Source organism: Lepidochelys kempii, chromosome 26 (assembly GCF_965140265.1).
Source record: "Lepidochelys kempii isolate rLepKem1 chromosome 26, rLepKem1.hap2, whole genome shotgun sequence".
In the NCBI taxonomy this organism is placed as follows: Eukaryota; Metazoa; Chordata; order Testudines; family Cheloniidae; genus Lepidochelys; species Lepidochelys kempii.
In genome coordinates this window covers 13,856,141-13,876,818 of record NC_133281.1, presented here as the reverse complement: position 1 = coordinate 13,876,818, position 20,678 = coordinate 13,856,141, and the positions used below count along the sequence as shown (strand labels likewise).

The following is a 20,678-nucleotide window of genomic DNA, read 5'->3' as shown; positions in this document are numbered from 1 at the left end:
GGGCCTGAACGCCACGCTCCCGAGGTCACTCGCCGGGCTCCCTGCAGCCACGTGCTCAGGGAGCTAGCAGAGCCGGGCCCGCTTGGCACAGGAATGAGGGCAGAGGAGGAGACGAATCAACCTCAGCATCTGGGAACGCCAGCTCTGAAGAAGAGCTCTTTGTGGCTCAAAAGCTCGTCTCTCTCACCAGCAGAAGTCGGTCCAATAAAAGCTATAACCTCCCCCACCTTGTCTCAGGAACATCTAGAGACAACAGATAAATCCCTCTGTGAATTGCCAGGGGGGCTTGCACCTAACGCAACAAGCTCTGTGCTCTCTAAACCCTCCCATCTCTGGCAGTGGGCCTCTGCACCTGGAGAGCCATCCGTCATGCATCACGCTTTGCAGGCGTTGGAGAGAAGAGAACTCATCTTAGAACTCACCGCGTCTAACCCGCTGCCTTGTGATTCTCCGTGACACAGCCGAGGGAACCGGTGCGTGAGTTCTACAAAAGTTGTCCCCTGCCCTGGAGGTTTCTCCAGCCAGAAACGCCCTTCCCACACTGGTGCACGGGGTCAGTTACACCCCAGGGAATTAATGAAAATTATGCAACATCACATGCGTATTCATTTACGGTTTAAATACAGAATGTATCCTCGCTAGAGAGACATGGAGGCCAGCTTCCATGAATTTTGCATTTGTATTGCCCATTTTATCAACGCGCTTTATCATCAGTTAACGAAAAACTGGACACCAAACTGACCCAGCATGTGGGGTTTGTAAACCTAAAGAATAGGCTTTAAATAATGACGACTGAAATTCAGGATGCTTTTTATAATGAATTAGGGCCCTAAAACATACTTCTTCGACCATGAAGCTGGTCTCTTCAAAGTCCAAGATTGAAATAAAAAAAAGAAAATGAAACAAAGGACCATTGTAAGTTCTTGTGCGGTACAAAGATATGCAAGGTAATTGCAGTTATAGCGAGTCTTTCTTTCATACCAGAGATGGAAACATCAGCACCACAAACTTCAGCATTAAACACCGGGCCTCATCTGACGTTATTAGTCTGTGGAAGAGAAGAATGAGGGGGGATTTGATAGCTGCTTTCAACTACCTGAAAGGGGGTTCCAAAGAGGATGGATCTAGACTGTTCTCAGTGGTGGCAGATGATAGAACGAGGAGTAATGGTCTCAAACGTTGCAGTGGGGAAGGTTTAGGTTGGATATTAGGAAAAACTTTTTCACTAGGAGGGTGAGGAAGCACTGGAATGCGTTACCTAGGGAGGTTGTGGAATCTCCTTCCTTAGAAGTTTTTAAGGTCAGGCTTGATAAAGCCCTGGCTGGGACGATTTAGTTGGGGATTGGTCCTGCTTTGAGCAGGGGGTTGGACTAGATGATCTCCTGAGGTCCCTTCCAACCCTGATCTTCTATGATTCTATGATTCTATGACAACGTTCTTTTAAGCTCCTGCAACCTGTGGGGCCCTGAGTGGCCATAAACACATATTTCTTCTTCAACAACGCTGTGATAATATTCAGAGTCATTTTGCATGGTAGGTAATGAGCAGCAAAAAAGAGAGGCGTGCCGTTTAACTGCTACTGGCTCTGGGGCCATTGTCCTGGGAACTTTTTTCCTGAGATAATTTAAGTACCTCGTTTTCTTGCCCTCTGAAGCACAGAACATGTGTGACAATGCATTGACATCCTCAAATCTTTCTCCCACCATGTTGATTATGTGGGCAAGGCATGTAACATGGAGGCTACAGGGAAACAGTCCAGACAGTCCAGAATTGAAAGCTTTTTTCACGCATGTTGTATGTTACTGCATTGTCGTAAGCAATTGTGCACCGTTTGAACGACAGCTTGAGACGCAGCCCTGTGATTTGTTTGCTGGATGACGTGCATGTGAGCAAGATAAAAGCACACCTTTCCGGGGCTGTCTTTCACCAATGGTGCAAGCCATGCAATGCGATTGTGAAGTGTGTAACAGCCTTCATCAAAATGAAGACCTCCTCCATTTTGTCCTTAAGTTTATTTTGCACACTGCTGCAGACATCTGTGGCTGGTAACATCCTGGAATTGCACCACCATTCTTGACTCGCGTGTTAAGAAACTGTCATAACAAAGGACAGTCTATTTTAGATGGTGGTCTATTTTCACTGACCCAAGTTCCGATCCAATTACAGATAACATCCAACCACTCTTGTTGCACAATAGTTGTGTTGAAACAGGGTGAAATTGTGTGCTGTGTTTTATGAGGTTCTCCTTGCAAAACTTACGTTCTTGTTAAAGGCTTCTGTGATTTGTTCAGATGGTTTGCAACAGCCAATCTCCACTCATGGTCAAGAACAATGTTACACATTTTGCAAAAGTGTTTTCCTCCGTCTTCAAATACTTCTCCAGGAAAATTTTTTGCTCTGTCCTTTGCTGATATATTTGCAAAATGAGAACTTTCTTGTGGCATTTTTTGTCAAAACTGTTTAATGCTACTTCTATCATAGAATCATAGAATATCAGAGTTGAAAGGGACTTCAGGAGGTCATCTAGTCCAACCCCCTGCTCAAAGCAGGACCAATCCCCAACTAAATCATCCCAGCCAGGGCATTTTCAAGCCTGACCTTAAAAACCTCTGAGGATGGAGATTCTACCCCCTCCCTAGGTAACCCATTCCAGTGTTTCACCACCCTCCTAGTGAAAAAGTTTTTCCTAATATCCAACCTAAACCTTCCCCACTGCAACTTGAGACCATTACTCCTCGTTCTGTCATCTGCCACCACTGAGAACAGTCGAGCTCCATCCTCTTTGGAACCTCCCTTCAAGTAGTTGAAGGCTGCTATCAAATGCCCCCTCACTCTTCTCTTCTGCAGACTAAATAACCCCAGTTCCCTCAGCCTCGCCGCGTAAGTCATGTGCCCCGGCCCCCTAATCATTTTTTGTTGATTTATCCTGCACATGATCTGTCATTTTACTGTATCCTTTTGGTTAACGGTCATATTACGCAATATTACAAGCCTATGCATAGTGAAACATATTATGCAGCTGCATAATTGTGTCATTCTCTGGGGTGTCATGGGGATGTGCTAAACAACATTGTCTTCTCGATCTGCGTCCATGGCTTGTATCACGGATTCATATGTTCTAAGGCCAGAAGAATCATAGAATCATAGAATATCAGGGTTGGAAGGGACCTCAGGAGATATCTAGTCCAACCGCCGATTGTGATCACCTAGTCTGACCTCCGGTACAACACAGGCCAGAGAACTTCTTGAACAAAATTCCCAGAGCATCCAATTTTGATTTAAAAGTTCAGTGATGGAGAATCCACCACGACCCTTCCTAAATTGTTTCAAATGGTTAATTACACTCACTGTTAAAAATGTATGCCTTATTTCTGTTCTGAATTTGGCTAGCTTCAATTTCCAGCCATTGGATCGTGTTCGACCTTCCTCTGGTAGATTGAAGAGGCCATTATTAAATATGTGTTCCCTATGTAGGTACTGACAGACGTAGATCAAGTCACCCTTAGCCGTCTACCACTGTGCCCAGGAAATTTACATGGCAGGTTTATTCTGCCACAGGCACCATCCTCTGGAAAAACAGCTCCCGAAGGGCGACTGGTCTGTTGCTGACACAGAGCTAGGCAAACATCAGTCCACACTGGGTGTGGGGGCTCTGCTGGATGCAGGTGGGACGTTCTCAGGCCAAGCCCATCGCTCCTCCTTCCCATGGAGAGGTCGGAGCTAGAAACTGAAGATTCTAAGTCTGATCCTGGGGTGATCTGATCCTGGGGTGATCGCTGTCGCGGATATTCTGTGGGTAAGGGGTTGGGTCACTCATGACTAGGGCATTAAAGCTAAGAGACCCCAGACACTCCAACAAGCACCTACGCACTAAGTGTGGCTAGGCAGGACACCCATAGGTGCCTTAGATAGATTAGATGGGGTATATGGGGATAGATAGATAGATTAGATTAGATGTGTATGAGGAGAGAGCTCTGAATTGTATTTGTTTAATTTCAGCAGCTGTACTTTGCATCAGTCTCACAAAACCTGTTCTCTCTCCTGTTCGCATCCTCCTGGCTCCAGCACGTCAAGTTTCTTTTCCGTTGTCGTTACTCGTATTTATTTGGCAGAATTACAGAATTTAATCCAACGAAGGAGCTCGCTTGTCTTTTTCCATAATACGATGTTTGGGTCAAAGATCAGGGTTCTGTTCCGCAGCCAGGCCACCGGACCCAGCACGCTTTTGTTTGGAGAATTTTCACAGTCTAATTAACCGTTAGAACAACTCGCCCAGGGACATGGCAGATTTCTCCATTGCAACGCGTCAGCTTGAATGGCTCAGGCTCAGGCTGCAGGAATCACTGAGAAAGGTTCTCCGGCCTGTGCTCTGCAGGAGGTCAGACTAGATGATCACAATGGTCCTTTCTGGGCTTGGAAGCCGTGGAACTGTGACAGCTCCATCCTCTGGACACAAGCCTTGGCAACGTGAATGTAGGCCCAGACCCTCCTCACGTCCATTGAACTCAATGGAGAGCTCTTTCTGTCTCTGTCCTTTTTTCAGGAGGGTTCTCCTGCGTCCTGTGTCCCCTGCATCCTGCTGCACAAACAACACCCCAGGGTCGGGCCGTCCTGCCGTCCAGCTGGCTCTGAACTTGCAATGGAAGTGAGGAAGGGCCAGAGAACGTTCCCGCGCTGAGCCCGAACGTGGGCCAGGGACCACGGGCCTTGCTGCACGCCCCGCTCTTACTGAGGAATCTTTCCCCGGCCGTGATTTCTCAGTGCCCCATGGGACCCGGCGGTGTGCACAGAGGGGGCTGGGTGTGAGCAGCCACCCAGTGCCCCGCCCTGGGCTCTGGGACAAGGAACGGAACAAGCGTGGGGGACCTGCCAGCTGCAGTGTTACAGACAGGGAAACTCCCTCTGCAAATGCAGACGGAGTCACGAGGAAACCAACCGACCATGAACACTGAGCCACAAAGGAGAAACCAACAACGCATCCCCGGAGCCCCCCCAACCTTTCCCCCCCAGAGCCTCCCCATCCCCCTCCTATCCCACCGCACAGACTCCCTGGTCCCCGCAACCCTCCCCCCCAAAGCCTCCCCCAACCTCCCAGAGACTCCCCATTCCCCCATCCCTCCCCCCATCCTCCCAGAGACTCCCTGATCCCCCCACCTTTCCCCAGAACTTCCCCCAGAGCCTCCCCATCCCCCTCCTATCCCACACCAGAGACACCCTGATCCCCCCAACCATCATCCCCAGAGCCTCTCCATACCCCCCAGAGACTCCCTGATCCCCCACCGTCCCCCCAGAGCCTCCCCCTCCTATCCCACCCCAGAGACTCCCTAATCCCCACTCTGTCCCCCCCAGAGCCTCCCCATCCCCCTCCTATCCCACCCCCGAGACTCCCTGAACCCCCTAACCCTCCCCCATCCCGCCCCCGCCCACCCCCAGCCCACTTGCAGTCTGTCCCCTGATCCCAGCTCCCTGGCTCTGCCCCACAGCTGTCCGTGGGGGGAGGGCGACACCCTGTGGTCCTGGCAGGGAAGCGTCGGCCTCATTGCTCTGGGCTCCCTTTTGCAGGGGCGCTCATGGGCCGGTGCCTCCGTCCAGCTGGGAGGCCTGCTAGGGGCAGGAGGGATGTTCCAGTCTGGGGCCGTGGGCGCAGAGGATGCTGGCGTGCGAGGCTTGAGACTGGTGGGGGGGAGACAGCTGGGGTGGGTCGTTAGTGGGTTGCAGATCGTTGTACTCCGGTGTCTCTGCTCAGGCCCTGAGTTTGAGCATGGTGCAAAGTTATGAATGGCAGCTCCCAGGTTTGCCTTGCGAACGCCTTGTGCGGGTTTCCCTTGAGGCTGGGGGCCAAGAGGCCAGCTGTAGGGCGATCGCTGTGTGACGAGTCGGACGTGGTGTTCTGCTCACTTGCTTTAGCACTGCTTCCCTCTCCCTTTTGCTGCCCTATAGAGTCCCCCTCCCTCCAAGCTGATTCAGCCCTTCATGGATGTGACAAAGCGGGACTGTTCTTAACGTTTCCTCTGAATACTGTAGGGGTGCCTCAGTTTCCCCTGTGCAGTTCTTAAGTCTCTAGGTGGTGGGATAAGGGGGTGTAATTGTTGCAGATCAAAGGGCCAGTGTACATAAATGGCCGACACTCTGTCTCCTGGCAACTGATGGCCTGGGCCCTCCCCCTGCAAGGTGAGAGCTGAAGGGTTGGAGAACAAAGGAATCCGGTGACCTCCTGGCCCGGGAAAGGGACAAAGCCCAGAGGAGGGGGGGCTGGAGGGAGTTTCAGTTTGGGGCTGGCTGGGACATGGAGTGAAGGGCAGACGGGGTTGTCTGGCTCACTGCCCCCCAAAATGGACCCAGCTGAGGGGTCCTGTTCTCTGCACCTACAAGCTCTGTGTTAGACCATGTTCCTGTCATCTAATAAACCTCTGTTTTACTGGCTGGCTGAGAGTCACGTCTGACTACGGAGTTGGGGGGCAGGACCCTCTGGCCCCCCCAGGACCCCGCCTGGGCGGACTCGCTGTGGGAAGCACACGGAGGGGCAGAGGAGGCTGAATGCTCCAAGGTCAGACCCAGGAAGGTGGAAGCCGGGTGAGCTGTGTGTCCTGCAGACAGGCTGCTCCCAGAGAGGAGACTCCCCCAGAGTTCATGGGGAGCAGTTCCAGAGCATCGCCCGGGGCCTCCATGACAGTGTATTTACAGACAGTTTCCGTATCCCCCCAACGATGTACTCAGCTCTCGCTCCAGCCAGTGTTTGCCAAAGCCGGGGCACGGCCCCGGGGCAAGAGCTCAGGGCTAGCTCAGGGTGGGTACAGACATTCCCGTCCATTGCTCTCCAGAATCTCAGCTTACATTTCAAAACCCTCCATCTGGAGCTGGTTTGGCTGCGTGAGGCTGATGACGAGGCACCTGCCGGAGTCTGCAAAGAGCCTGAGACAAGAGCTGGGGCGGGGGCTTGCCTTCCTCTGTGGCATGGGCGTGGTTTGCCTGCCGGGATCGTCCGGACATGTCTCCCCTGAGCAGTTCCTCCAACTCTAGGGCAGCTGGTCTCTGCCTGCAGTATGCAACTCCAGAGCACTAAAAAGCTTTCGTCTAACGAGAGACTCTGGGCTCAGTACGGGTGTAGCCGAAGGACCTGGGCTGAGCAGAGGCTCAGCTGAGATGCTCTAATGGGCCCCTGGGGGCTTAAACCCTGTGAGACTGTCCCGTTCCTTGCAGCAGCGGCTGAGTGAGATGACCAGATGGAGGAGGTATTTTTGAAAGGCAGCTGTGAGGAAGGGGTGGGGGGCAGCCAAAGGCCTATGCACTCTGGGAGGGAGACAGTTCAAACCCCGAGGCCCTTGACTATGAAAGAACTGGTTGTGGCCAGAATAGTCTTGCCCAGCTGGACAGGGTTACGCTTGGATCGGTGTCCCCTCGTCCCTCATTAATGGACCAGTTTTCTCTGCAATGCACCATTCACCCCTCGCCCCCCAGCAGGGAGGCAGGGGCACTAAGGCAAATGAGCATGGCTTTATGGCGAATGGGGATGTTAAATCAACATGTGGTCGTTCTTTGATGAGATCACAAGATGGGCTGATAACGGTAACTGTGTTGACATAAATACTTAGATATGTTAGTTTTACTTAGACTTACTTAGTTTCTTTGCGGGCGAGGATGGTCTTGTTGGTCTGTGTTTGTACAGCGCCTGGCACAATGGGGTCCTGGTCCATGAGTGGGGGATCCAAGGTGCTACTATACTGTAAACAGTAAATAATAATGTACTTGGATTTCTGTAAGGCATCAGTGCTGCATAGGGTGACCAGACAGCAAGTGTAAAAAATCGGGATGGGGTGGGGGGTAACAGTTGCCTACATAAGAAAAAGCCTCCAAAATTGGGGCTGTCCCTATAGAATTGGGACATCTGGTCCCCCTAATGCTGCACAATGTTCTGATCAAAAAGTAGCACAATGCCGAATCGTCATGGGACCTAATCAGTGAGGTGAAAACTGGCTAACTGCTAGAACGGTTAATGGGGAATCGTCACCCCAGAAGGTGTTTCTAGCGGGGCTCTGCAGAGATCTGTTCTTGGGCCAGTGCAGTTCCATATCTTTATCAGTGATCTGCAAGGAAATATGCAGTCACTGCTGGTGACGTTTGCAGATGGCACAGACTGGTGGGGAGATAAATAATGGACCTGAATCCCTCGCTGGGGTTCACTTCGACGAGCTCCATCAAGGTGGACTCCACGCCGGCGCCTTGTCTCCACTAGGATTTTGCATCCATTATCTCGGTGTAAAAAACACCTTTTCTGAAGTGAAGCCCTAATAGTCACAGCCTCTCTGTTTAGACCCAGCAGGGCCGGGGCTCTGCGCAGGGCCTTTATCGCTGGGATCACAAAGCTACTTTGCTCAGCACTCTGGGAGCTGTAACCTGATGCATGTCTGATTACCAGGCAGATAGCTTGTCTGGGGAGTTAACCTCCCCCACCACAACAGCCTCTGGTTTCAGAACTGCGTCATTTCCATCCCGTCTCCCCAGTGGGGGCTGGGTGGCCAGCACCCATGGCCCGCTCTGCTTTGCTGTTCACGCCTTGGATCTTCCTGCCCTCAGAGAAGGGAGCCTCTCGCTCTTTGGGATTCAGTTCCAGTTCCCTGGCACGGTCACCACCACAGACGTTTAGACCCAGTCCCACTCCTCCCCTCCCCGCCCCCTTTGAACTCCTCTATTGTCTCTGCTGACCATCCCCACGGATCGTGGTCCTGTGCCCAAGGCCACAGTCTCCTTCATTTATTAAACCTCCTTCCTCTTGTGGCTTGGTTCCCTGCTCTTTGCACGTGCGTGGACACCCCTCTCCAGCTCCATCTGCTTCGGCAGAACTCCATCTTCTGCCCTACCAGGTGCTGCAGCAGAGATGGGGGTGGTGACAGGGCTGGGGTCGCAGGGGGCTGCAGGTTGGGAGTGAGGGGCACTGGCAGCGCTGGAGGGGGGCAGGTGTTAGGGGGCTTATTCCTTCACCCGCCTATTTCCCTGGTCCTTCTCGCATGAACAGAGAGCAACAATACCCCAAGTCCAAAGGTGGACGAGCAAAGTCCAAAGGTGCAAACAATTCGATGTTTATTGGGGTGAACTTCCAGCAAGCATGATTCCAGTTTCTTTCCTCAGTGTCCCCCTTCCCAGCTCTGACACACAGAGCCTTACCTGTGGCCTGTTTCCCACTCCTGCCCTTAGCCAAACATGATTCCCATTCCCTGTTCCCATTCCCCCCCCCTCCACCATCCTGATAAGAATACACCTACATTCTTAGAGTTTGGCCTTTACTGACAGGCCTGAATGTCTATATCCTAACTGCAGGGCTGGGGTAGCAGGGGGCTGCAGGTCAGGAGTGAGGGGCACCGGTGGAGCTGTGGGGGGGCCCAGGGCTGGGCTAGCAGGGGGCTGCGGGTCAGGAGTGAGGCAACGCTGGGGGTGGGGCTCAGGACCGGAATAGCAGGATGCAGAGGGGCGGTATTACCCCACTGAGGTAATATTGAGCCCCAGGCTCTGGGGCTGGAGCAGGAATATCCCCCCTCCCCAACACACAGGAATAAACTTGTTAACCAGTCCACAGTCAGTGAAATGGACAGCACTGGAAAGAAATAACAATTAAACCTTCATTACAAGCCATGTCGCCAGCCCTTTCTCGCGGCAAAGTCGCCAATCACGACATTGTACAACAGCTCCCTTTCTAAAGATGCGTTTCTTGACTTGGGGGTCGCGGGACCAGTTTGGGGCGGGGGTCGCAAGTGGGGGGCCTGCAATTGCCCAGGGCCCCGCCGCCGGGGCTGAAGCATGTAACGAGTAAAATACCAAACCAGGCAAGTGCTTATGAAAACAACAATCATGAAAAGCGAACGGAGGCCCCCTTGAGCTGCCAATCCCTTGGTCTCCTTACGCCCAGCGCGGGCCCTGGCGGGCTGGGGGGCAGGTCAGGAGTTGGACGAGTCCCTGGCCCAGCCGTGCCGGATTCTCCTTCTCCCCTGCAGCCACCGAGAAGCGAGGCGCCGGAGAGGAACAGGGTGTGGGCGAGGGATGGCCCCTCCCAGGAAATCTGATTTTAAACTCTGCAGCGAAAGGTTTTGCCATAGAGGCTGACGAGTCGTCCGGTGAGTAACTTTGCTCCTCCGCTGCCTGTTCCTGTTTATCGCAGGCCTCGTTAGGCAGTAACGGAGCGTGAGGGGGTGGACTCCTCTCACCCAGTGCTGTGAGCGGGGCAGGGGATCAGGGCTGGCTTATCCGGGCAGAGGCACGAGAAAGTGTTTCCTGGCAGCCTGGCTTGTTCGCTGAATCGCCAGGCAGACGCCTCTCCGGGGTGTGTCCCGTCCTGTCACTTACAGGGAGCTCAGCACTGGAGCCCAACTCCCCCAGGCCACGCAGGATCAGGACGAGCGTCCCCCGCTGGGCCTTGTCCCAGTCAGGAGGGACTCCAGTTGCCAGTGTGGGTTGGCCATATTCCTGGAGGTTTAATCCCATGACATAATCCTGGAGGGATGGCGGTGATAGCAGGGACGGGACGGTCCCTGGACAGCTCTACCATGTGCTGAGTCTACCGACAATGGGGGGCACGCCCGGGTTTGGGGGCAGTTGGCCTGGCTTGCAATGAGGGCAGGCTCCACCACTGCCAGGGGAGCACCGCCAGGCGGGCGGCTCGGCCAGGGCTCTGGGGCTCGGCAGCCCCGTGGTCAGCCCCGTGGTCAGCAATGCAGCGCTTGGCATCGCGGGCCAGGCTGCACCACCGCAGCAGATGAGCGGGGATTTCGTGGTGAGCCTGGCATCCGTGCCCTTGGGTGGCTGCAGACAGCCACTGGCTCCAGGGCTGTGCAGCTCGGGGACGGGCATAAAGCCAAGGGCCCCGGGTTCGAGTCCAGCTCAGCAGGGAGCCAAAGCTTCTGTGCAATGGGCGGGCGGGGATGGGCTGGGCCCGGCAGAGGGCACCAGGAGGCAGGGGTGCTGGTGGGAGCGGGTGTGGGGAGCCGACTCTGGGGCTGGCAGCCGGCCCCCCTCGGCAGGATGGCAAATGGCTGGGAGATGAAGAAGCCTTCGGAGCGGAGCTGGGCAGCGGCTGGGGCAGGCAGATGAGAAACGCGACACATGATTGACCGCAGTGGGCTGTGAAGTAACAGGGAGTGGGCGTGCGGAAGGATGTCAGAGCCCCCAGGGAATGACACCCAGCACGCCCGGCCCTGCCTCGCCAGAGCCAGCACTGGCGGGGGGGCGGGGCTGCTTTCTCTGGGCCAGCGCCCACCCCGACGTGGGGGTCCCTGCACCCACACGCCCAGCCCCACCTCCTCCTTCCTCTGCCAGGCTGGGGATGACTCAGCAGCAGCCAAACCAGTTCTGATACCATCTCGGTGTGCAGGCCGGGAGGGGCCCGCAGCCCCCAGCCCCGCCACGGGGCAGGAGCCCTCACCCGCCGGCATGACAGGCACCTCCTGGCCAGGGAGCCAGGCTGTGCCCGGCCCTCTGTCCACCCAGCCCTAATGCTAACCAGCTCCTCTCTCTCCCCAGGGCCCTGACACCATGTACACGGCGATCCCCAAAAGGTACCGAGCCAGTCGCCCCGAGTCCCCCCATCCCCACCCCCTGGATTTACCCCCAACTCCTGCCCCACACCCTGGAGTTACCCCGATCCCCTTCCCCCGTATCCATCCTAATCTGGATTTACCCCCCATCCTGCCCCTACCCCCGTAAGCCCCCCCTTCCGGATTCACCCCAGCCCCTTTTCGCTCCAGCAGCGGCTCCCCCTTCGATGCCTCGGTGAACCAGCCTGGCCTGCACATCTGGCGGGTGGAGAAGATGAAGCCGGTGCCGGTCCCGGCAGAGTCCAAGGGCGTCTTCTACTCGGGGGACTCCTACCTGGTCCTGCACAACGGGCCGGAGGAGCAAGCCAACCTGCACATCTGGATCGGTAAGGGCCGGCTCTCGGCATGGCGGCGCGGGCCCCTGGCCAGCCCTGTGGGTGAGGCAGCCTGGAGGGGAGAAGCGGGGTGCTGGGGCCATGGCCCAGCCGAGGGTGCCAGGGCCCGGAGCTGCCCTTCTGGGCTGGCAAGGGAGTGAGTGCCCAGCCTGGGCCAAGCGAGGGGCCCTGTGCTCGGGCTCTGGTCCCTGCCCTCGCCGCACTCCCTGGCATGGCAGTGCCTGCCCCCCCGGGGGCTCCCGTTATGGGGGGAGGGGACTTCAGGCTCCTCAGGCTCCCTGCTGAGCACATCAGCCCAGGCCCCCTGGCCACCCTGGAGGGCTCCCAGCCCACGGCGCAGCCAGCCCTGGTGCCAAGGGGCACCGGCAGGGCTGCCAATGTTCTAATCGCAGAAAACCGAACACCCCGGCCCCACCCCGAGGCCCCGCCCCTTCTGAGGCTCCGCCTCCCCCCTCCGTCCCCCCTCCCTCCATCGCTCACTCTCACCCAGCCTCACTCGCTCCCTCATTTTCACCAGGCTGGGGCAGGGGGTTGGGGTGCACGAGGGGGTGCAGGGTGAAAACTCTGGGAGGGAGTTTGGGTGCTGGAGGGGACTCCAGGCTGGGCAGGGGGTTGGGGTGCGGGAGGAGGTTCGGGATGCAGGCTCCGGGCAGTGCTGACCTCAGGTGGCTCCCGGGAAGCAGCGACATGTCGCTCTGGCTCCTAGGTGGAGGGGCGGCCAGGGGGCTCTGCGTGCTGCCCCCAGCCCTGCAGCTTCCATTGGCCGCGGTTCCCGGCCAGTGGGAGCTGCGGAGCTGGTGCTCGGGGCAGGGACAGTGCACGGAGCCCCCCTGGCCGCCCCTCCGCCTAGGAGCCAAGGGACATGTCACTGCTTCCCAGGAGCTGCGTGGAGTCAGGCAGGGAGCCTGCCAGCCCCTCGCCAACTGGACTTTTAACAGCCCAGTCGGCAGTGCTGACCAGAGCCGCCAGGGTCCCTTTTTGACGGGGTGTTCTGGTCGAAAACTGGACCCCTGGCAAACCTCGGCGCCGTGCCCGGGGCCCCTGCCAGCTGGGTAGCAGCTCAGCTGTTGCTCTTCCTCCCCCACCGCACCCAGGCCAGAGCTCCACGCGGGATGAGCAGGGGGCCTGCGCCGTGCTCTCCACCCACCTCAACACCCTGCTGGGCGAGCGGCCCGTCCAGCACCGCGAGGTGCAGGGCAACGAGTCCGATGTCTTCATGGAGTACTTCCCCCACGGCATCAAGTACCAGGTACCGGGGAGAGGCCCGCCCCACATCCCCAACTGCCCCCCCAACCCCAGCCTGCCCCATCTGACCCCCTCATCATCACCCCAGGCCTGCCCTACTTCCCCACCTCGACCCCTCAACCTGCTCTGCCAGGGGTCAGCCCCTGCCTCCCCTCCTCACCCCCACAATCTGGCCTGCTCCATCTGCCCCCCACCTCCCCAGCTAGTCCCTGTGCTCCCCGCCCAGCTGCTGCTCAGGGCCCCTCTCTGTCTCTGCCCCTCAGGAGGGTGGGGTGGAGTCCGCCTTTCACAAAACCCAGTCCAGCCGGAGCTCCGGGCCCATCCGCAAACTCTACCAAGTGAAGGGCAAGAAAAACATCCGGGCCACCGAGCGGGAGCTGAGCTGGGCCAGCTACAACACCGGGGACTGCTTCATCCTGGACCTGGACGACGTAAGACCACGCCGGGGGCAGGGGCCTGGGCAGACACAGGCCTGGCTGTGAATGGAGGCATATTTCTGTATTCACAGCCGGGTGTATTGGCCAGGGCGGGTGGTGGGTGCATTAGCACCCAGGGGTGGAGGGGAATTGGCCAGGGTTAGTGGAGGGTGCATTGGCACCTGGGGGTGGAGGGGAAATCGGCCAGGGTGGGTGGTGGGTGCATTAGCACCCAGGGGTGGAGGGGAATTGGCCAGGGTGAGTGGAGGGTGCATTGGCACCTGGAGGTGGAGGGGAATCGGCCAGGGTGGGTGGTGGGTGCATTAGCCCCAGGACTGGCCGGTGTGGGGGGGCTGGGTGCGCATGGGGCAGGCGGGCAGAGGCGCTGGCAGGTGACGGCATTGGCATTGCGAGGTGGGTAGGCAGGGAGGTTGGCAGGCGGGGGGTGAGGTAGGTAGGCCGGGGTGCTGGCGGGCAGGTGGATTTCCAGGCATGCCCCTCTCTCCTGTCAGACCATCTACACGTGGTGCGGTGAGACATCCAACATCCTGGAGCGCAACAAGGCCCGGGACCTGGCGCTGGCCATCCGGGACAGCGAGCGGCAGGGCAAGGCCCGGGTGGAGATCGTGTCCGACGGGGAGGAGCCGCCCGAGATGATCCAGGTCTGGCCGTGAAGGGCTGGAAGCGGGACTGTTGTTGCTCTGGTCCTGCCAGGGCAGATCCAGGGAGGGCTCGGATTGGGGAGGGGGCAGGGGATGAAGCCGGGGTTTGGGGGGCAGGTCACCGGGTGAAGCCCAGCTTGGGGGCAGAGGGAGTGGGCTAGAGACATGTGGTGGCAGCCAGGGATTTCCCTTCACCCCCACTATGGGGGTGTTTACCCCCCCTGAATTTCCCTAACACCACTCCCCCCTAGTTTTGTGAACTAGTTACATGCAGTGTTGCCAGTTTAGTGATTGTCTGGAAATGTGAATTGAAATTGAAACATTAATAGTACACACTTTAAAAGCATATCCAGTGTATGATAAAAGACGTGTATCTGAAAAAGGATCACAGATTAGAAAAGTAGGAACATGGACGAGCTTCCTTGTACAGCTGTTGTTTTTATGACCATGTCAGTGCCTTCATAATTGCACTGTACATAATTGCAGGGCCCACCTAATAATTTCAAAGGATGATTTGTGAGCAAAGTCGAAATGAGCTCTCCCTGACAGCTCGTGATGGGGTGGGGGGAAAGGCTTCAGGACCAGATTGTATTTACAGTCACACCTCATCTACCTAGGTATCCAGCAAACAGAGCTGTGTTGCCCAAGTGATAGATTTTGGCCGGGGTTGGTTTACAAATCACTTGAATGTGGGGGGGAGATGAAATGTTGTTGTTCTTATTGTCTGAGTAAAGTAGAACCATACTTGGCCTGTGCTGACTGAGGCCATCGAGAGAGAGGGTGGGGGCAGGTGTTTTGCTTGATGGTCTGTCTGAGGCACAAGTATGATTTGACCTGCCCCTCTCCACTGTTTAAAGACAGAGCTGAGTAGGCTCCATAGAGAGTCTTTTGTTCTGTTAAGTGACCACTGCAGCTGAAATCACTGAGAATCAGGTCGAAGCGCTCAGACCGGCCGTGGGACAGTGTTTCTGTGGCAGAGACGGCCCAGTCTGCACTCGCAGCGAGGTCCCCCCACTGCGAGCTCGGCTGAAATCACGGAGAGCTGGGTGGAACCTCAAGAGACCAACGTGCAGAGGTCACAGCGGCAGGTGGCAGCCGAAGGTGACGGCGCAGGGCCATGGGCAACAGAGCGATGGAGTGAACGGTGGCACAACGAACAACGGTGGCCAGAGCGAGCAGTGAGTAGCTGAAGGAATGAGCGAGGTGCCTTCTTGCCCCCCACCTGGGAGGTGAACTCACGTGAAAGCAGCTCTGAACTCTGAGTCTCCACTGGGTCTCCACCAAGGACAACACCGGTGAGTGTTAATGGGGCTGTTAAGAAAGCTGGACAACACAGTGTGTTAAGACACAACACAGTTCATGCAGACAAACATGGCTGCGGCATCCTACTGTCTATTAAGCAAGAGATACCGCACACTGCAAACTGGAGTGACAATGTTAAGTGCATGGTCACTTGTTCATCCTGCAGTTGAACCCCAGGTCCAACCAAGACCAGCAAATGCTCACTGTCTTTCTGCAAGAAACTCAACAGACTGGCTAGACGCATGCGGTGCAACAGTGAAAGACTCAACAGTTGAAAAAGTGAAGACCTCTCTCACCACATTCAAAAAAATTGCATACCTGGCTGATGAATGCACCGATGCAAATGGGCATCAAGTATTAAGTCATTGTGTACGTTATCTTGAGGTCAGTGGTAGGCCAGTAGATGGATTTCTAGATGTTCAAGTGATAGAAGACAGATTGGCTGCATCTGTGACAACCCACATCTTAGAAGAGTCAAATGCTTGTCAACTGGACCCCAGACAGATGGCTGCTTGTGCATTTGATGGAGCTGCAAACGTCTCTGGAAGACATGGTGGAGCACAAGCTTTGCTCAGAGAAAAGCGTAACCCTGGTCTCTCCTATACACACTGCAGAGGCCATCTACGCCAACTAGCGCTAGGACGAGCTCCAGACTCTTCAAAAGACATTTAAAAAGCTATAAATTTAATGTCTTCATTATATTCTTTTTTCAGCAAGAGTCCAAAAAGACTGAATATCTTGGACAATATAGAAGATACACTGGGACTGAAGTTCAAATTAGTCCAACCTGGGAAAACCCGCTGGCTTTCTCATGAGCGATCCTTGGCTGTTGTCTTAAAATTACTCCAGCCATTATTACTGGCTTTGGAAAGTATCTTCCAAGATGGGATGGATCTAAGTAGTGAGGCTGGTGGATTACTTTTGCTACTAAATTCACAGAAGACTATCGCCATTCTCTCTCTTGTAAGTCTACTGTTGAAACCACTTGGGTCATTAAACAATGCCATCCAGGCATCTGCTACAACAGTCGTAGATCTTTGTCCAGCAAGAGAAGCTACATTTGGATCAACCAGAGAGCTACCCATTGGAAAAGTCCTGGAAGAAGCAAAGACTTCAGTCCGGAAGTTGAGTAATGAAGGCATTTATATTGAATCCTTAAGTGAAGAGGACAAGAAGTGTTTGTTAAGACAACTGAAAAAGTACACAGACTTGATTCTTAAAAATCGACACCAGCGACTTCGAGATTCTACTCACCCTCTCCGTAGCTTTTACAGATCCCTGTCTTATAAAACACGGACAGTTGAGTGGAGTGAGGCTCTACCAGCCATGGGGCTGCCGTGTGCTCAGGGCAGAACAGAGAATTCGAACACACAGTGGAATATCACACGACGAATGAATGAAGATTTGACTTCAACTTCTTTTCTACCATCACAAGTGGCTCGACCCGATCGTTGTGCTCTGTTTCCTGGGCTGAGAGAAGCAGGAATTCATCTCTTGCTCCTGCCAGTCACAACAGTGACAGTCGAGCGTCCTGTTTCATCATCGACTAGCATTTTGTGCTCTGAAAGACGTCGCCTTCTGCCTGATCCTGGGAATGAACTAACGAGCGTATCAGTGGAAGGACTGGAAGTACCCGACACACGAGAAGCCACCAGAGATGGACGCAGTGCATTCAAGAAGTTCATTAACGGAATTGTGCAAAATTATAACAAGAAACCAAGAAGGATGTAGACGTCGTGCTTCGTCGGAGGCTTGAGGAGCCGGCTTTTATTTGATTTTTCAATCATCACACAAATTAAATGGTCAGGAAACATTTTTCAGTTTTTACTGTGGTGTCACACAGCCCACCTTCACCCTCATGGTCTCATCGGCCCTGACCCCCGCCCTGTGCATTTGAACGCCCTGCCCCCCATTTCAACTCCTGGGGAAAACACCGGGGCAGCGCTGGCTCTGACAGATTTCCCCTTTCCCTAGGTGCTGGGTCCCAAGCCCGCTCTGAGGCAGGGCAGCCCCGAGGAGGACGTCACGGCGGATCAGAAGAACGCAGGGGCGGCTGCTCTCTATAAGGCAAGGGCTCCCCACCCCATCTCCGGAGCTCCTGCCCCACCATGGGCAGAGCCCCCCACCACAGCCTGGGCGCAGCGGGGCGCTGGGGAGCAGGGCTGGGGCTGCAGGCTGAGGGGGCTGCAGGCTGGGGGGGTTGTGGGGCAGCTGGGGAACAGGGCTGAGTGCTGAGTGAGGGGCTGGGCTCCCCGGGGTGGGTTCGGCAGCGTAGGGGGAAAGGCGCTGAAGGGATCCGCCTCTCCTTGGCCCCGGCAGGTGTCGGACGCGACGGGGAAGATGAACCTAACCAAGATGTCCGGGAGCAGCCCCTTCAGCCAGGGCCTGCTCTGCACCGACGACTGCTTCGTCCTGGACAACGGCCAGTGCGGCAAGATCTACGTGTGGAAAGGTACCGGGCATGGCCGGCCCGCCAGGGGCCAGCTGGCTCTGCAGGGGGGCAGAGACACACGGCCCAGGGCCCGGGCGGTACCAGCGAGCCTCCTGTGGGGGGTGCCCCCAGCCCCACCTCCCCTCCCGTTCACCCCACACCCAGCCCCAGCCCCTTCCCATGCGCCGTGCCCCCAGCCTCACCTCCCCTCTGATTCACCCCACCCCCCTTCCCACCTGCCATGCCCCCAGCCCCACCTTTCCTCCGATTCGCCCCACCCTCCACTCCCACCCCTCTAGGCCCCAGCCCCACCTCCCCTCCCGTTCAACCCACCCCCGGCCCCCTTCCCACCCGCCATACCCCCAGCCCCACCTCCCCTCTGATTCACCCCACCCCCTTCCCACCCGCCATGCCCCCAGCCTCCCCTCCCCTCCCGTTCACCCCACACCCAGCCCCACTCCCACCCCCCTTCCCACCTGCCATGCTCCCAGCCCCACCTTTCCTCCGATTCGCCCACCCTCCACTCCCAACCCCCTAGCCCCCAGCCCCACCTCCCCTCCCGTTCACCCCACCCCCACCCCCACCCCCTAGCCCGCAGGCCCACCTCCCCTCCCGCTCACCCCGCCCCCCTTCCCCGTTGCAGGACACCCCTGCACCAAGCAGCTTTCAGGGCACACCCAGCCGGCTTTCATGTATTGTGGCAGCTGGCACCAGGCAGGGGGGCTCCCAGCTGCCTGCAGGGCAGAGCACGGATGCCACTGCGTGAACTTACCCAGCCGTCCTGGCCCACCCGCAGGGAGCCAGCTGGCCGAACCCCTCACGAGTCAGTTTCTTGCGGGTTCCCCTGTCTCTAGGAAGGCTTGGGCTGGGATTTCCCTGCCACTCGCCCTTCCTGTCCTGCCCATTAGCTGCCCACTGAGCCCTCGCCCAGAGCCAGCGTAGCCCCTCTGCCACCTTCCCCTCCGAGGTGTGGCCCGCGCCCACCGCCAACAGCCCAGGCTTTCCGAAGCCTCCTTGGGGTCCCATCTGGAGCTGCCTTCCAAGGGGGCTGGGTTTCCAGTCAGCCTAAATATGTGGAGCGGGTACGGAGCCACGTGTAGCTCCCCCCGCCCCCCACTAGCCTAGATCCCCCAAGGGATTTCGGCACCTATCTCACTGACGTCAATGGGAGGTAGGCGCTGGGATGCCGTTCAGGATCTGGGCCTAGCTGCTCTGGAAAACGGCGGCCGTTCTCGCGCTTCAGCCATGGCACCGGCCCATCAGGCGGGTCACTGTCTCGGGCATCACTGCGTAGCTTTCGGCTCTCGGCGGGCGCTCCCGGCATAGGGCCATGCGGCAGCCCGGTGCACTGCGGGAACGGCCACACAAGGGCATTTCCCGCTCTCTCTGCGCCCCGAGCTCTGCCCCCGAGGGTTGGCGGGGCTGATCCCCGTGCTGGCCAGAGCTCACAGCCCGGCGCGGGGGCCATGGATGGAGGCACCGCGGCTGCGTTCTCACTGCCCGGCCACCCTGCCCTCTGCCTGCATGGGCTTTTCCCTCCGCCCACTTGGGCTTCCTGCTCCGGCTGAGTCCCCAGCAAGGGAGCCAGGATGATCTGCACACAGGGACCCTGCCGGCCCTGCTCCCTCCCCCAGGAGCTCCTTCCCAGCTGGCCCGTTCTTCTCCATCCCAGGCCCTTCCGGCTCCCTGCCGTCTGCATCTGCCCCATGGTCACTCTGCCCAGGGTTAGCACCGGACCCTGGGCACCTCCCCCAGTGCCAGGGGTGCTCAGCGGAGCACGCAGCCCTGTCCCCCCAGACTTGTCCCCTCTGTGCGGGGGATCAGCTGCCCTGACCCTTCCCTGCCTCCCTCCCAGGTCGCAAAGCTAACCAGCAGGAACGGGAGGCAGCCCTGAAAGTGGCTGAGGATTTCATCTCCCGTATGAAATACTCCCCGAAGACTCAGGTGAGTGAGCGCTGGGCCCCGGCGGGCTCCTGGGGGGCGGGAGGGAAATGGGGAGATGATGGGGGGCTCCCTGCCAGTAGGGTGACCAGACAGCAAGTGTGAAAAATCAGGACAGAGTGTGTGTGTGTGGGGGGGGGGAATAGGTGCCTATATCAGAAAAAGCCCTGAATATCGGGACTGTCCCTATAAAATCAGGGCATCTTTGGGCCAGGCTCTCCACCTCGGCCTGGCTTCCCCCCACAGACAGCACAGAGGTGGTGCCCAGGGCCCTTCACCCCAAGGCAGATCTCTCCTCCTATGCATGGGGGGAGTCTCTGGGACTCCACCGTGCCCCCCACCTCATGCTAGGAGCACAGGGCTCGCCCTGCCTCACCGGCATCCATCCCTCTCTCTGCTGCAGGTGGAGATCCTGCCCCAGGGCCGTGAGAGTCCCCTCTTCAAGCAGTTCTTCGCAAGCTGGAAGTGAACCCAGAGCCTGCCCCAGGCCGCCCGGCGCTGCTTCATCTACGGGCCTGCCCTCCGCTCTGTAGCCACCAGGCATCTCATTAAAGGACCCGCACGGGCCCCTTCTGCCTCCTCTCGCCTCCTTCCCTTGAGCGGGGCGGCCGTGGGGGGGGGGGGAGCGAGAGATTTGGAAGGGCAAGGACCAGAATGGGGCATGGTGCCATTTCCCCCCTCAGCCCTGGCAGCTCCTGGCCGCAGGGAGCATGCACGCCAGTCCAGGCCTGAGGGACGACAGCCGCCCATGGGGAGGGACGTGG

At 57.2% G+C, this 20,678-nt stretch overlaps 1 protein-coding gene across 3 annotated transcripts; it reads left to right on the top strand.

The window, feature by feature from the left end:
- The first annotated feature begins 9,990 nt into the window (after positions 1-9,990).
- CAPG (capping actin protein, gelsolin like) lies at positions 9,991-20,487 on the top strand. 3 transcript variants are annotated; one of them, XM_073325065.1, is made up of 10 exons: positions 9,991-10,106; positions 11,509-11,543; positions 11,733-11,908; positions 13,012-13,166; positions 13,426-13,593; positions 14,091-14,240; positions 17,517-17,609; positions 17,862-17,994; positions 19,829-19,917; positions 20,318-20,487. In XM_073325065.1, exons 2-10 carry the CDS (start codon positions 11,521-11,523, stop codon positions 20,381-20,383), a joined length of 1,053 nt encoding a protein of 350 aa, XP_073181166.1. In that variant the 5' UTR covers positions 9,991-10,106; positions 11,509-11,520; the 3' UTR covers positions 20,384-20,487. The 3 variants fall into 3 exon arrangements, with proteins under 3 accessions (XP_073181166.1, XP_073181167.1, XP_073181168.1); XM_073325066.1 differs by having other exon boundaries at positions 9,992-10,106; positions 11,736-11,908; XM_073325067.1 differs by lacking the exon at positions 11,509-11,543 and having other exon boundaries at positions 9,994-10,106.
- Positions 20,488-20,678: the final 191 nt, after the last annotated feature.

What these genes read in the sequence shown, in the direction of transcription:
- CAPG (XM_073325065.1), top strand. Translation starts at nt 11,521, where the DNA reads ATGTACACGGCGATCCCCAAAAG. An exon ending in TCATCCTGGACCTGGACGAC is followed by an intron (nt 13,594 to 14,090) that starts GTAAGACCACGC and finishes CTCTCCTGTCAG; the next exon opens with ACCATCTACACGTGGTGCGG. An exon ending in AGCCGCCCGAGATGATCCAG is followed by an intron (nt 14,241 to 17,516) that starts GTCTGGCCGTGA and finishes CCCTTTCCCTAG; the next exon opens with GTGCTGGGTCCCAAGCCCGC.